At 36.7% G+C, this 14,505-nt stretch overlaps 1 protein-coding gene and 1 pseudogene across 1 annotated transcript; one reads left to right on the forward strand and one right to left on the reverse strand.

The window, feature by feature from the left end:
* Positions 1–522: 522 nt before the first annotated feature.
* Positions 523–1,899, forward strand: LOC148908546 (uncharacterized; annotated as a pseudogene).
* Positions 1,900–2,347: 448 nt separating this feature from the next.
* LOC148908547 (uncharacterized) lies at positions 2,348–4,271 on the reverse strand. The gene is made up of 2 exons (XM_089034927.1): positions 4,133–4,271; positions 2,348–3,799 (listed from the first exon to the last, which is right to left on the reverse strand). Exons 1-2 carry the CDS (start codon positions 4,252–4,254, stop codon positions 2,521–2,523), a joined length of 1,401 nt encoding a protein of 466 aa, XP_088891053.1. The 5' UTR covers positions 4,255–4,271; the 3' UTR covers positions 2,348–2,520.
* Positions 4,272–14,505: the final 10,234 nt, after the last annotated feature.

Here is a 14,505-nt window from a genome sequence, read left to right on the forward strand (position 1 = left end):
TTAACGCACATAACTTGCGGTTAGAATCGTTTTATGGTATCTTTTCTTCAATACAGAGTATAAAACTAGAAGATTTTTTGATTACAAAATACAAAGAAGTGGAATGTATGACGTCACAGAGTCCTATAAATTCGCAAAAATATAATACTTCACATCCGAATATCAGTAAAACTTTAACCAGTGATTATTAGACCTTCAAGGGTTATAATTCCAGTAAAGTTTCAGCAGAATTAAAATTTGGATGATTTTCGTGCTAGTCCCCCTTTAAGCCCCGTTTACACTAGTTTTGCGAGTTTTGCGGCGATTTTTGCTGTGATTATTATTATTTTGTTTAAGTTAGCTTTTAATTTATAATTTTACAATTAGTACAGTTTTTATTGTTTTGTTTCACATATTTTTACATCTCAATTTTTATTTAGCTTAGTTAATTATATATTATTTTTTATTAGTGAGCGCTCTGAGCAATAGAGTCCTCAAGCGTGACGTCACGTTGCCATGACTTCGGAAATTTGCGGTCTAAACAAACCTAAGACACTTATCAAAACATGGCGTCTTTATCGATATCCTCGATCTTTTCTTTCTTTTCTGGAGAACAGAAATCGATAAATCGAGGAGAAAACCACTTGAAATCAAACCACGTGGAAAGCTTTATCTATTCAGGTGGAATTATCAAAGGTGAAGTTAAAGCAAGCATGAAAGATAAGATCTACAAAGTCACAGTAAGTTGTTCTTTTGAATCACTACACGTGCCCTCGAAGGTCACTCGAAGGTCAATCTCAGCTGTATTGCGTTGTTTATGTTGAAGAATTTAATTATTAACGTTCTCTCTTTATCAGATTTATCTCGATGAAAACCTGAAAATAACAAGCACGGAGTGCAAATGTCCTCGCGGCGAGTTTAAGTGCAGTCACGCGGCGGCCATGTTTATGTATGGCACACACAATCTCAGTAGAACCGATGTGGAGTGTCAATGGAAGCGAAAACGACAAGCAGAAACTGTGCAATCTGTTGCTGAACTGTTTCCTATGCCACCGAAAAAGAAAGACTATAGAGCGAAGAAGATCAAATGTGGCTGTACAACGAACTGAAACGCTACGACAAATTTACTGGCACATGCTGGATCTTGAGTCCCGAACCACAGGCTCCTGCTCCGCTTCCAATCAATACCATCGATGATATTATTTTCTCAGAGAGATTTCTTATGGCCTCTACGACTGAAGAACAACTAGAAGTGCTGATAGAGAATGCTAAAGTTGATGAGAATGTAATCAATCTGGTGAGCTCTCTCACAGCTGGACAAAGGAACAATCCTACATGGCACCTAGCCCGAAGGAATCGTCTAACAGCCAGCAATTTTGGCTCTGTTCTCCATGCAAAGAGAATCACTGCATCCCTCACAAACGTCTTCTTGGAGACTACAATTTAAGTGGAGTAAAAGCAATTGCATGGGGACAGGACAATGAGACTGAGGCTCTGAAAGCCTTTGAGAAGATAACTGGTCTGACACCTGTACAGACAGGCCTATGGTTGCATGAGTCTGGGGTTCTGGGTGCTTCCCCAGATGGACCTGTTGGAGATGACTCAGTAATTGAGTGCAAGTGTCCTTACACGCATCGGAATGAGACCATTAAAGAAGCATGTAAACACAAAGACTTTTATTTGAAGGAGACGGACAATGGTCAGTACACCCTGAGCACAGCTCACATCTACTGGCATCAGTGCCAAGGCCAGATGTTTCTAACAAAGCGCCAGTATTGTTACTTTTTAGTGTGGACCACTAAAGACACTGTGGTCATTAAGATTAGGAGAGACGATTCATGGAGGCAAAATATTGCTATCCTGAGTGACTTTTATTTTCACCAATTTTTTCCAAAAATTGTAGATGGAGAACTTTGAGATAATGAGCCCAATGTTCAGTCATACAAGATAAGCAAAAAAATCTTGCAAAGTAAAAGCTTCCTATTGACTTTTTGGCTCTGTAGCCTGATGTGCTAAAATTGACAATGACAGGAAACCTTAGCAAAATAAAACAGTTCCTGTCTTGGCAATTTTTTTTTTGCTTGCATTGTAACAGATCAGCAAAATGGCACATGTAAAAAGTGCTCTAAATTTATTAGATAAAAGACAGATGCTAATTTTCATCTGAAAACATAGATAAGATAAACACTCACAAAAACTCAAGAAATATTGATTATTATAAATATTGATTATTCAATATTTAAGATTTGTATTTGTAATCAACTGAGTAATTAAAAGTTAGACTAATTCACACCCTTTATGTATGCAGCATCCCCTCCCTATTCCCAAGGTTGATAGTTTACTTTAAAGATGCAATATGAATACAAAGTCACTATTTTTTTCTTTATTTTATATTCAATTCAAGTTCAACCTTACTGGCCTATCAAATCAAGCTTTGGGTGCCATTATCTTTGGATGTAAGAACTTCCATCGACAACACCATGGGTGCCCAAGTTTAACTGATAACACAGAAAAAAACAGTTTACAGCCTCACAAAAAAGTTTAGTCAAATTCAAAATCTTCACAGCCATCCTTAATCAGTGGGAATTGCAAATTGACCAGTGCTGAACATAGTTGGACTAGTTTGTCTGCATGAAACCTCAAAAAGGCTGGGATAAAGGCCAGAATGCGGAAGCTTTTTAACCTTGCATTTGCACGCTCCACGTGGATACGACACTGGGCAATGGATTTAGTTGCTCTTGCCTCACTCTCAGTGAACTTGCCATTGTTAAGGAAAGGGGGAATGTTCACTGATACTCCTCGTGGAACAATATCACTAATCAGAATTCCCTTGTCAGCCAGAATCAGGTCACCGACACACAAATGTTTACAGAGTCCAGACTTTTGAACCATAACCTTGTCACTTACTGAGCCAGGAAATAGATCACTAACATAGGTTATCACCCCATTTGGGGCAACCCCAATTATGACCTTAAAGGAGTTGTATCCTCTGTATGTGGAATATGTTGCACTTTGTTGTGACATCAATTTAGGTGCAGCTATCTCAATGTCTGTACAGTCAATTACAATCTTGCAACTGGTGTACTCAGCAAAAGAGGAAGGGGAGCACATCTTGTTCTTTTCCCTTGATGGTACACTTGTCATGATATCTTTGAACAAGAGGGAGTGCAGCACGTGGACAAATGTCAATACTATATTAGCAATAGTTGCAACGCTGCATGAAAACAACTGTGCTAAATGCAGATTAGTGTAATTTTGTTTCAGTTTCATTAGAGTAATAAATATCTGATCCTCAATTGTTATTACCTCAACTTTCCATCCAGCATAATAATTTATTGCACCCTTGAATCTTGAAACATATCCTACAATAATGTTGAAAACCTCCTTTGTTGGAAGACCTGTCTCCATCCTCACAACCTCTGGGCTCAAGTTCTTTACAGAGTAATGTGCACTAAAGTAGCTTGACATTTTCTTATGTTTTTTGAGTTCTCTTGAAGTCATATCAAGCTCTATTTCCAACAACGTTTCATTGAAGCTTACACTCCTTCCCTTGTTCAGGCAATCAGGGGATTCTGGTTCAGTGTTTTCTTTTATTTCTTCAAGTACAGATGCTACCGTTGGTAATGTTGGAGATGCAGACATTTTTAGTTTTTTCTTCGGTGGAGGTGTAGGCTTGGGCTGACTGCCTGGTAGCAAGTCTAAGTTGTTAAAAAGTTTATGCTTGTTTCTTTCGTTTATAGTTGGCATATTTTCTTTTCGGCCATCTTTGAAATGACAACTGCAGATTCTTGAATGCTTACTAGGCTCCCTGTCTCCTCTCCTATAAATAACAAAGACAAAAACAGAAGTCAAAGTTTGTGAGTTATTGTGCTGTACCGGATCCGGTCAAAACCAAAACTGGAACACTATGCTCGGGTATATAAAGCAAAGCCAATGTTTACATGTGAAATTCTGTTATATCTGGACAACCAAACTGTAGAATCTGTTTAAAGAATTTTAAACATTTTAATGTTTGCCAACCTCAACTTATTTTGAATAAGATACGGTCGGAGCATACAAGAGCGACATATCTCTGTTCAGTTTTGCGTTTGTTTCGGTGTAAAGCTAATCGAAATCTCTTGTCAAAACATAATAATCTTAGCAATAAACTCACCTAACAAATGATATCCATTTATCGAAGAGAGCTTTGTGCTTTTTCTTGTCTGGAAATGTAAAGAATCTGCAGCAGTGGCTCTGAGATGTGTGGTTGCAGTCTGGGTGAAAACACTGGCCCATCACGAACTTTGTAGAATTCGCTTCTTTCAGACAAAACAACGCTTTACAAGGCACTTTTGTTCGCTTATAAAGCTCTTGATTAATAAAGTCAAAGGTTATCTTGATTCTCTTTGTCTTATTTCTATTATTTGAGGATTAGATGCGCCAATATAGCTCTTGAAATCCTCGGAGTCATGGCAACGTGACGTAAACACTTTAGGACTCTATTAGTGGATTTAGCGCTATATAAATAAATATTATTATTATTATTTATTTATTTTCGGCGTTTCTGGCCATAATAAATAATGGTAAAGAATTTACTTTAAAGTTTTATTCAGGAAACAAGTTTCAAATTTCAAGTTTATTTTTACAAAATAATGACTCTATATACACAATTTATCACCCTCCCGCAAATAGCATAAAGCTAATCTAGGCGGGAGGCGATATATCACATTAAATAAATATTAGAAGATTTACAAATAAAATATGACGATAAATAAATGGAAAACTAACAGTTTACTTAAAATAAAGAAACGAAAAGGGAAACAAAAAGGAGAAAAAGGAAAAATGATACTAACCAAGTATTGAAAATCAACAAATAGTTATTTATAAATAGTCGCAATATATATAGACTCAGTCCGAGACGTTCAAAGTATAATGTAGTCTGTCTACAATAGTGGAAGTGTCAACATAGCTATCTTCTCTTAGGAGAAAATCAGATAGTGTTTTACGTAATATTAACTTAAACGTCTTCTTTTTTAATTTACGCAAATTGCTCGGTATCGTATTCCATAACCTAGCTCCAAATCTTGAGAATGAATTTTTTTGTACTTCCAGTTGAGATTTTTTAATATAGAAATTTCCTGATGATGAGAATCTTGTGTTGTATGAGTGAACACTCGTAGCAAGGGTAAATTGATTTAGAATATTAAGAGGTGCAAGCTTATTTTCAATATCATGCATCAACAGGGCGACCGATTCATAGTAGCGGAAATTAATTGGTAGTGTATTAGCTCTGATAAAAAGAGGAATGGCATGTTGGGACCTATCAGTGAAGTACATTAATCTAAGAACTCTTTTTTGTAGAAGAAGAACTTTGTTTAGGTGAATTTGTGCAGCTTGTCCCCATAAAGTAAGCCATAAGTAAGATAAGGGTGAATCAGAGATCGATAAATATTGTGGAGAGTATGGAGAGGAACGAAATGTCTTAGTTTCGCAATTATTCCTACAGCTTTACTTATTTTAGTGCAATATAATCTATATGATGATTCCAAGAAAGGTTGTCATCTATCAGAATTCCGAGGTATTTAACAAAGTCTTTTCGCTCCAAAGGAAGGAATCTATTTAGATTGCTATCTAGAATCTTTACAATAGGTTCAAAAGGGAGTTTCTTTTGATACGGACGAAAAATTACATAATTGGATTTTTTGATATTAAGGGTTAGTTTATTCGCAATTAACCAGCTACTTAATTTGGCAAGTTCAATATTACAGTTAATTCAAGAGTTTTTAAGCTTTTATTGGCATATAAATAGGTTAGTGTCATCAGCATAGAGATAAAATTTAAATTTATTAGAACATTTATAGATATCATTTACATAAAGCAAAAATAATAATGGACCTAGAATAGAACCTTGAGGGACACCGCACAAGGTGGTTTCTTTATTTGAAGTTACCGTTCCGATCTGTGTTGTTTGAAATTGGTCTTTCAAGTAAGATGCAAACCAATCATTAATAATACCTCTAATCCCATAATGATAAAGCTTACTTAAAAGTATCGAATGGTCAACAGTGTCAAATGCTTTTTTTAAGTCAATGAAAATACCACAAGAAAACAGTTTTTTATCCATATTACTCTGTATGGCATTTATGATATCAAGAGCAGCATGTTGAGTAGAATGATCCTTACGAAAGCCATATTGCGATTCGAATAAAATGTCATTTTCCTCGATAAAATTAATCAATCTTTTATACATAACTTTTTCAATAATCTTATTAAAATTTGATAATAGCGAGATGGGCCGGTAATTATTGGGATCAGTTTCATCGTCATCTTTATATACAGGTACAATCTTGGCAATTTTGAGTTTTTTGGGGTATTTACCTGACCGAATTGAAATATTTATTATTTTTGCTAAAGCATTGCCGAAGAAACTCTTTGCACACTTCAAAATTCTAGTAGGACAAGAGTATAGACCATGAGATTTGTTGTTGGAAAGCAATATAATTTCATACTCGACCTCTTCAGGTGTAGCTGGTTGAAAGAAAAAGGAATCTGAATTTTGGACGGTAGGAAAGTAGTCAGAAAAATTATTTGTTGATGGAGGTAATTTTGCTGCTAGGTTGAAACCAACAGATGCAAAATGCTTATTAAGAATATTAGGAATTCTCTCAGAGTCACGTACTATTCCAGTTCCATTAAACTCCTTAATAGCACATGTCGAAGTTTCTTGGGTTCGTTTAGATGTATTTTATTATGGAATCATGTTGTACACATCGTCGTGCTCGCTTCGAGTCGTGGCTTGCCTAGAAACTAATTTACATCATACCGATGTCCATATATGGGGTGCTATGACATCCCCCTCTGTTCAATTGTTCAATGTTCATCAATCTTATGGTTAATTGGTGTTGATCAATATATGTACACCTTTTGCTGTTCATTAACAGAAAATGTACATTCATTTGTGCCAATAGTTGTATCAATAACGTGTAATGTACTTTCATCAACACCACAAGTAACATCATTAGCGCGGATCAACTTTCAATAACGATATTTGAATATACGTGTACATTCATAGGCATCAATGTACAATCAATAGCGCGTTTGTACATTCATATGCGCGGATTGTATTTTCTTGTGCGCGAAATTCAACTTCAATAACACCAAATGACAAACAGTAGCATTTATGGACAATCATTTACCCAAAAGTGAAAATTCATTAGTGCTATTAGCATAATCATTGACAATCTATAATGCGTTTGGACAATCATGAGGGTCAATGTTATATTCTATAGCGTGGTTCGACAAACATTTGCATGATTCGAATGAACAATAAGAGAAATAAAACAATCATTAGCGATTTTTGTTTATCACTTTAAAACATATAAAAAAACTCAGGTAACTGCCTCCATAATAGCGGCTGCGTAGGAGAATAGCAATTAGCTCACTTAAAGCAGCAATCAAAGCCGACATCAGCCGTCCAGAGATCCAACAACATACGAACGATCGGGCTGAGGCAAGACGACAAGGGATTGCTCTAGGTCACTTTAGAACGCAGTTGCTAATGGAAGGGCTCCAGAGAAATGTGGCAACTATCACTATCGCTAAATGTGGTCAGTGGTTCAGTTATATGCAAACGTATTTGCCACGATGTATAAATGGCGAAGAAATTAAAGGCTAAAATAGATAAAAAATCAGTTGTAATTGATCTTTTTCTTCACTGTTTATAGAATCTTCTGGATTTTCAAGCACTTCAACTGGAACTGATGCATAGTCATGTTCTGATTGAATGTTTTGTACAGTTTTTGCCTGCACAAGTAGTCGTGGAAGTTATATCTCAAGTGTGTGGAGAGTTCTGTGGTGATAATGACTAGAGTGTCACTGATGGTGACTATTTCAACCCTGTGACTATTAATTTAATTTTGATATCTATGTCATTTGAAGATCTATTAAATTAGCCCCAAATACCAAAATGACTTTAAGGACATGGAATTTCATCTTTTGGAATAGCATGATGTCTTTTGTTTGTCTTTTAAATTTACACCAAATGGGAATAAGTTTAGATTAAGGAATTTTAAGTCACAATTTTGTTATATGCTTTTTTCCCAAAATATATTGAAATTAATGGTTTTTACTTCTGTCAGTAGTGCCAGTTTACATTATATTCCCATTTCCCCTCATATTTGTAGAATGAAGACAGCAAACAACTGAAACAAGAGTTATTATAAGTGCTTTTATTGAAGTTTTTGAAAACATGCTTAATCATGATCAAATCTATCTTCCTTTTATTCCGTTTGAAGACCAATCTGGCGCAATTAAGTTTGTCATGACCGTTTTTGGTTGCATTTTTGCACCCTCTACTGTAAGCTTAATCATTTTGTACTTTCAGGTCAGGGTAAGTTGTTTGTAAATAAAAGCTTTCGAACCACCTTTGTTTCATGGCGGTTTTTAACATCTAACTAAGTCCTACCAATTATTCTAACCTTGTATGTCCATCTAGGATTTCATTAGAAACTGTTAGGTCAGTTCTCTTTCTTTTTAAATCATGATCAACGCGACTTTTTTTTTGAATGATTCACCGAGGAACAAAACAAAAGGAAGATAAGAAGTCCGCCATCTTGTACTATTAAATTTCAACCAGTCAGAGGGCTTGTAAGAATTTTTTTCAGGAGCCAATCAAAACGCGTGATATACCAGCCAACACCAGGGTCTTCTCCCCGACGACCGCCATTTTGTTTTGGAGTCGGGCCGAGAGGGCCCTGGGGACGAGGTTGCACTCTACCTGAACTTCGACATGCTATTGATATTATCGAGAGCTACTTTAATTTATTTTATTTTGATATTTCTTTGTGTCAAAAATTTACTCATCCGATGTAAAAACCACGGATACCGATCAAAGTTCATCAATTCCCATAAGCTTATATTTTGCCGTGTTGGAATTGCTTGAACCAAGATGGCGGACGAGAGTGGCTTTTTGTGCGCCAAAAGCGATGCATTGCAATACAAAGTTTTAATTACAACTTTTTTACTTAATACCATCAGAAAAGTCATCCTTTTTATACTCGTATCAATTAAATCCTCAATTGGGAAGGCATATCAACAGATGAGCTTAATATTTCGGGTGAACATCCAGTCTACGATAGTGAGGACTTAAATTAATCCCCCGACGTATTAAGAAGACTAAGAAAGCAGTGTGGCTATAAAATACTGCGAAAAATCTTACCATCAGGTATTTCTAATTCCGATAAATGTTAATTTTGGCTTACCTTAGAAGAATCCATCGATATAAACAGGAGAAATGGTCGAAATATATGAAAACACTAACACCCAGCAAACAAACGCTTCAACGGACGACAAGATCGAATCTCGAAAGAGCGGGAAAATTGGGTGTTACTGCTGACCATTCTCTCGCGGGTTCATCTTTTCCATTCGTCCTGTCGTTACGCGTCGCGTTGTCATGTCACATTTGTCACTTCGCTGAGAGTCCATTTGGAAAACGTAAAAAAAACGTTTTTAGCTTGAATAGGTACTGTACTGTTCGCACTCGTGGATACCAAGGATCAAAAAGACAAAAGACAGAGCTCTTCTTCTTCTGAAGGTATATTGTCAATGAGCACTGGCTACTTGACTGTTTTCTTCGTTTTGAGTTTTCCAACAAGAAAGCATATGTTACGTTACCCGATGTTTAGCCCACAACCGTTTATGAAATAGAATTCATTTAATTTTAAGTCCATCAAAGCAATAGTAGAACTTATAGAATAGCATTCCAGTTGTCTCGATGAAAATCAAAAATATATCGCGCTGTACTGTGGTCTTTATACTTTGTTGCCGCACAACAAAGTTGTTCGCGTCTGAAGTTTTCAGTGTTTCATGGTGTTTCTTTCTTCCCATACCGCTTTGATACTTATAAAAACCTTCGCTTAGATAAAATAGTCATGTTTTTAATTATGGTTTTGTTCAGAAAGCCAAGATTTGTTTCGAGAATTTTATCGATTGTTGGTTCGTTTTATTGACGAATAAGTCTTATCACTTTTGTTGCCACGCAACAAAGTCGTTCGCGTCTGAACTCAAATCTCAGTGCGATAGATCTTTGACTTTCATCGGGACAACTGGAATGCTATCCTAAATGTTCGTCTATAGCTTTGATGGACTTAAAATTAAATGAATTCTATTTCATAAAGCTTTTCATACGTACATTTATATGACATGATATCGTGTGGGCTATATTTATTTGATGGCTGATATGTTGTGGGCTAACTGACTTGTGGGCTAAACATCCGGTTACCGCATAAATAAGCGTTCACACTAGTTTTTAGCTAGTTATATCTTTTTAAATAAGCGTTCATGTTTTTCCTATAGAGATATGAGTAGCAAATAAATTTCAAAGGCAATCTCCTCTTTAGCCTTTTATTTTTTCATGATATTTGATCAAAAACTGCTTTAACTTCCTATTTTTTAAGTATTTTGTTCAAATACCCACCCTTCGTTAGAACTCCCCCCCCCCCCCCCTCTCAAGGGGTTTACTTTGATAGGTGCATTATACCAGCTATACTGTACATATACAGGTAGAAGACATTAAAATAAAATGATATGGAATTTTTACTTATTATTATTTTAGGTGCCAGGCCTAATCAAATACCATGTAATTGTCGACTCTGCAATGGAAAACTGCGAGACAAAAGGACTGTTCATCGACATTTCCTGTATCATCCATATTCCATTGATGGTTCCAAAAGTGATGATGGATCAATCAAACCAAACTTGGATTCCGGGCAGGATCCTGCACATTCTAGTGATAATAACTTTTACACTCCACAAAATGGTTCCTCCCTCATTGCTGTCAGCAGTCAGATGGAAAGTCATTCTTACCAGCTTTCAGATGATGAAATTCATGTGGATGAAGATAATAATGCTAATGATTCTGGAGAACTATCCTTAATACCAGCAAATTTCAGTGATGTTTATGAACAAAACAACTTGGATGAAGATTATGATGATGATGCAGATGATTATGAACAACAGTCTCTAAGTTTATCAAATGAACGTATAATTGATGGAGAAGATCAGCATGGCATTTTATTCGATGATGATAATAATGACTCACTTGATTCAGAACCAAAATCTGTAACCTCAAATAACAGTGAAGATGAAGACAAAAATGAACTTGAGAATGAAATTGACAAACCTTTACAAACCTTTACTTTGTAATCTCGGAGAAGTGAGTTTTCGATTGGAAGATCGGATATTTGATATATATAGCTAGAAGCAGCAAACTCTCTAAACCTGTAATTCACTCACTTTTTGAAACTCAGTTCCTCATAAATCCTTATTCAGCGGATAAAACCCATACAAATTCTATATACTGGATAACTTTACCTTGTGGATAACTTTAACCGGCTCCTGAGCAATATAGACTCTTACTGTCTCGGTTTCCTAACTTATTTTTGTTCACAAGTCAAAAACTGTGAGTTGGAATAATAAGCTTCATAACTTAAAGAATATATATGATTCAAAAAATTGCTGTCATCTTACCTTTAAGATCAAATCAACCAAACATTCTTGTTTTCGTTCTGCGAACAGGTTTTACAACTGAGAAAAGAGCAAAGTATTTTATGGTAAATTACTATTTGATATTTTGCAGCTAGCCATAAGCTGAAACGTCCATTCTTATGGAAACATTCACTATAAGGGATTTGCTGTATCACAGATGATAGTTCTTAATTACCGACAACAGTGCAATACTTACTTTTGATTGCTTATCCTCCAAATACAACTCTTATTTGCTCCAAGACTTTTTCCCCAAGTTCATTTACGTTAACTTCAGGCACTGTGGACGGATATCAGTTTTGATACGCTCAATGAAAATTATATTAAATGGTATATTTAGTACCCTCGACATAGTACCCTCGACAAATAGATACACTTTTATAATTTTCAATCGTGACCATGTCTCAGTCGCGAGCCCGACACCGAATAAGCAGCCTCCTGCATGCCTCACGGAACTCTCTTAACTTATAGCAACCATTCATAGCGGGAGTTCCAAAAGGCTAAGGTGCGCACAAAGCTGTATGCTGTACTGGAGCTATCAGCATTGCACTTGCCCGCAGCACTATTAAAGGTATCCAAGATAAGGTGAAGAGTATAACCACAATGCAGATTGCCATTGTAATATGATGTTCCATTTTGTCACTCTTTTTCTTGATACTCCCATTTGTTAAATACTGCATTAAATTATTCCTTCAAATGTGGATAGATCACTGACACAGCACATGTAGCATTCGCTACAAGAATGAACAAATAATACTTGCGCACGAACCAGCCATTACAGCTACAAGAAATCACGTAAAAATAGGTTGTACCACAGCAGTGATGATTAAATCGACTACAGCGGTAACCAGTCATTTCGCCCACGGACCATCTCGCCCACGCCAATTCGCCCACGCATAAAATCATCGATCATGCATTTGCTAATTCGCCCACGTGTAGAATCACTTTACGAAATATGTTACCATGACTAAAAAAAAGTAGTTTGTGATTTACCAACCTTACTTGACGCTTAAGCTCAAGACTTCAAAACGCGAACTTTTTTATACGCCATAACTCACGAAACAACTTATAAACCGGAAACCAGTGTAAATGTTAGTGAATTAACCAGTACAGTTCCCGAGTTTTATCTAACATGAAAAGTTGTTAGCTTAGGATTTGGGTTAGAGTTATTAAAGTGACAAAGAGTTATTAAGATGATGAGCAACAAAGGTGAAGTGTAAACAAAACCAAAACTGACGAAGTGAAGAAGAAGTGGGTGCTTCTTAACAACACGTTCTGACTTCTTAACAACACGTTCAAGTGTATTGACTGATTAACTTATTGAACGTAAAGACTAGTAAATTGTAAATAAATGAAACAACCTAGTTAGAAAAGCGATCAACGGTATGTTTTAGGCAAACTCGCCCACGCTTTGTTTCTGACTTCTTGAATTCGCCGTGAGACGCTGAAATGACTTGCCCGAGGAACGAAGACCGAATTTCCTGTTTTTTTGTTTTTTTTGTACCATGGTCACTCAAATAAGAAGACAGTTTGGTTAAAAAGTTTAAAAACCGATTCAAGATGCTGTAAAATTTAAGAAACCGACTAGGCGGCATGAAATATAAAGCTATGGCGTCAGGCGTCCTTCGACCGATAATACGGATATATAAACTTTGTGTTCTAAGAAGTATTTATATGTCAAGTAAGCTAAATAATGATAAAAAAAAGTCTAGAAGTAATTCATCTGAGGCTTAATAAGGCTAAAGTTACATTTACATTGCTTTATAAGTTGTTTCGTTCGTTAGCGAGTTAGCGTAGGCGAGTCCGTTATGGCGTATAAAAAGTTCGCGTTTTGAAGTCTTGAGCTTAATCGTCAAGTAATCACGAAGGTAAATCACGAACTACTTTTTTTTAGTCATGGTAACATATTTCTTAAAGTGATTCTACACGTGGGCGAATTAGCAAATGCATGATCGATGATTTTATGCGTGGGCGAATTGGCGTGGGCGAGATGGTCCGTGGGCGAAATGACTGTAAACTGTGACTCAATGAAAGGGAGTTTATGTATTTATGTGAACTAATCCATGGTATCTTATGCAAAGGTGAAGGTTATCATCCAGTCTCAGCATGGCAAGCCATGTAAACTGCGCCTGCTCCAATTTATAACAAGAAAAGATGAAAGCGGCAGAGCTCATCACCATGGAGGAAGCAAAGGAAGTGTCTGACTACTTGAAGTCATTGCTCATGTTTTCATTTTCAGCCAATTCATAGTTCCTTTGTTATTTTTAGAGCCTCCCTCATTGAAAACCTTATGCCGCATGACCTTATACTACACTGAAGGCCGTAATACCTGCGACCAAGATGGGTATTACGAACTGTCAGTCTTGCAGCATAAGAAAGCAGCAAGCACTGGGCCACTAACCATTTAACTTAACATCGAAGTGATGTAGTAAATTCCACCGATAGATGTGACTCATAACACCCATTGATCTTGATGTTCTTGTTTAACAGACCATGAAGATGCTTATGGCCTAGAAGAGGGTGGTCAGGCCCTTCCTCCTCAGAACCAATGAGGTTAAGCGGTTTGATCACCTGTTCCTCAATAGCTTAAGCAGTCCTGGGCAAGAGATTCAAAAGCACTAAAATGTGGAAGGTAGGTTTTTCCCTAACCCTCACACTAACGCTTTCCTTGTGACAATTAAAATTGTATTCATGTTTCTAGATGTAGGTAACCCACTTAAAGGGGAACGGGGCAAGTGATGCCCAGCTGGCAGACCTGGCTCCCCTGATGAAGCACTCTTGGCGTGTCCATGATGGCTGTTACGAGCTTACGCTCACAAGCGGCCAGGCCAAACGGGCATGCCTGACAATCAACCAGGAGTTCAGGGTAAGTATGTCTTGAACTAAATCTTGGAAATGACATTAATATCTTCTAATCCTTGGTGTCATAAATTCCTAAAGGAAGTCAAGGCCTGCCCACCACCTCCATCCTCGAAGCCCTCGCCCAAGAAGAGGAGGAGACGAGAT

This window comes from Actinia tenebrosa, unplaced genomic scaffold (genome assembly GCF_029948245.1).
Source record: "Actinia tenebrosa isolate PJP-AT-01 unplaced genomic scaffold, QUT_ActTen_1.0 PGA_scaffold3__52_contigs__length_22856419, whole genome shotgun sequence".
NCBI classification, from domain to species: Eukaryota; Metazoa; Cnidaria; class Anthozoa; order Actiniaria; family Actiniidae; genus Actinia; species Actinia tenebrosa.

Excerpts from the sequence above, each read along its gene's own strand:
- LOC148908547 (XM_089034927.1), bottom strand. The coding sequence starts at position 4,254 with ATGGGCCAGTGTTTTCACCCAGACTGCAACCACACATCTCAGAGCCAC. Across the intron at positions 3,800-4,132 it reads AAATGGATATCATTTGTTAG|GAGAGGAGACAGGGAGCCTA; the intron begins GTGAGTTTATTG and ends TGTTATTTATAG.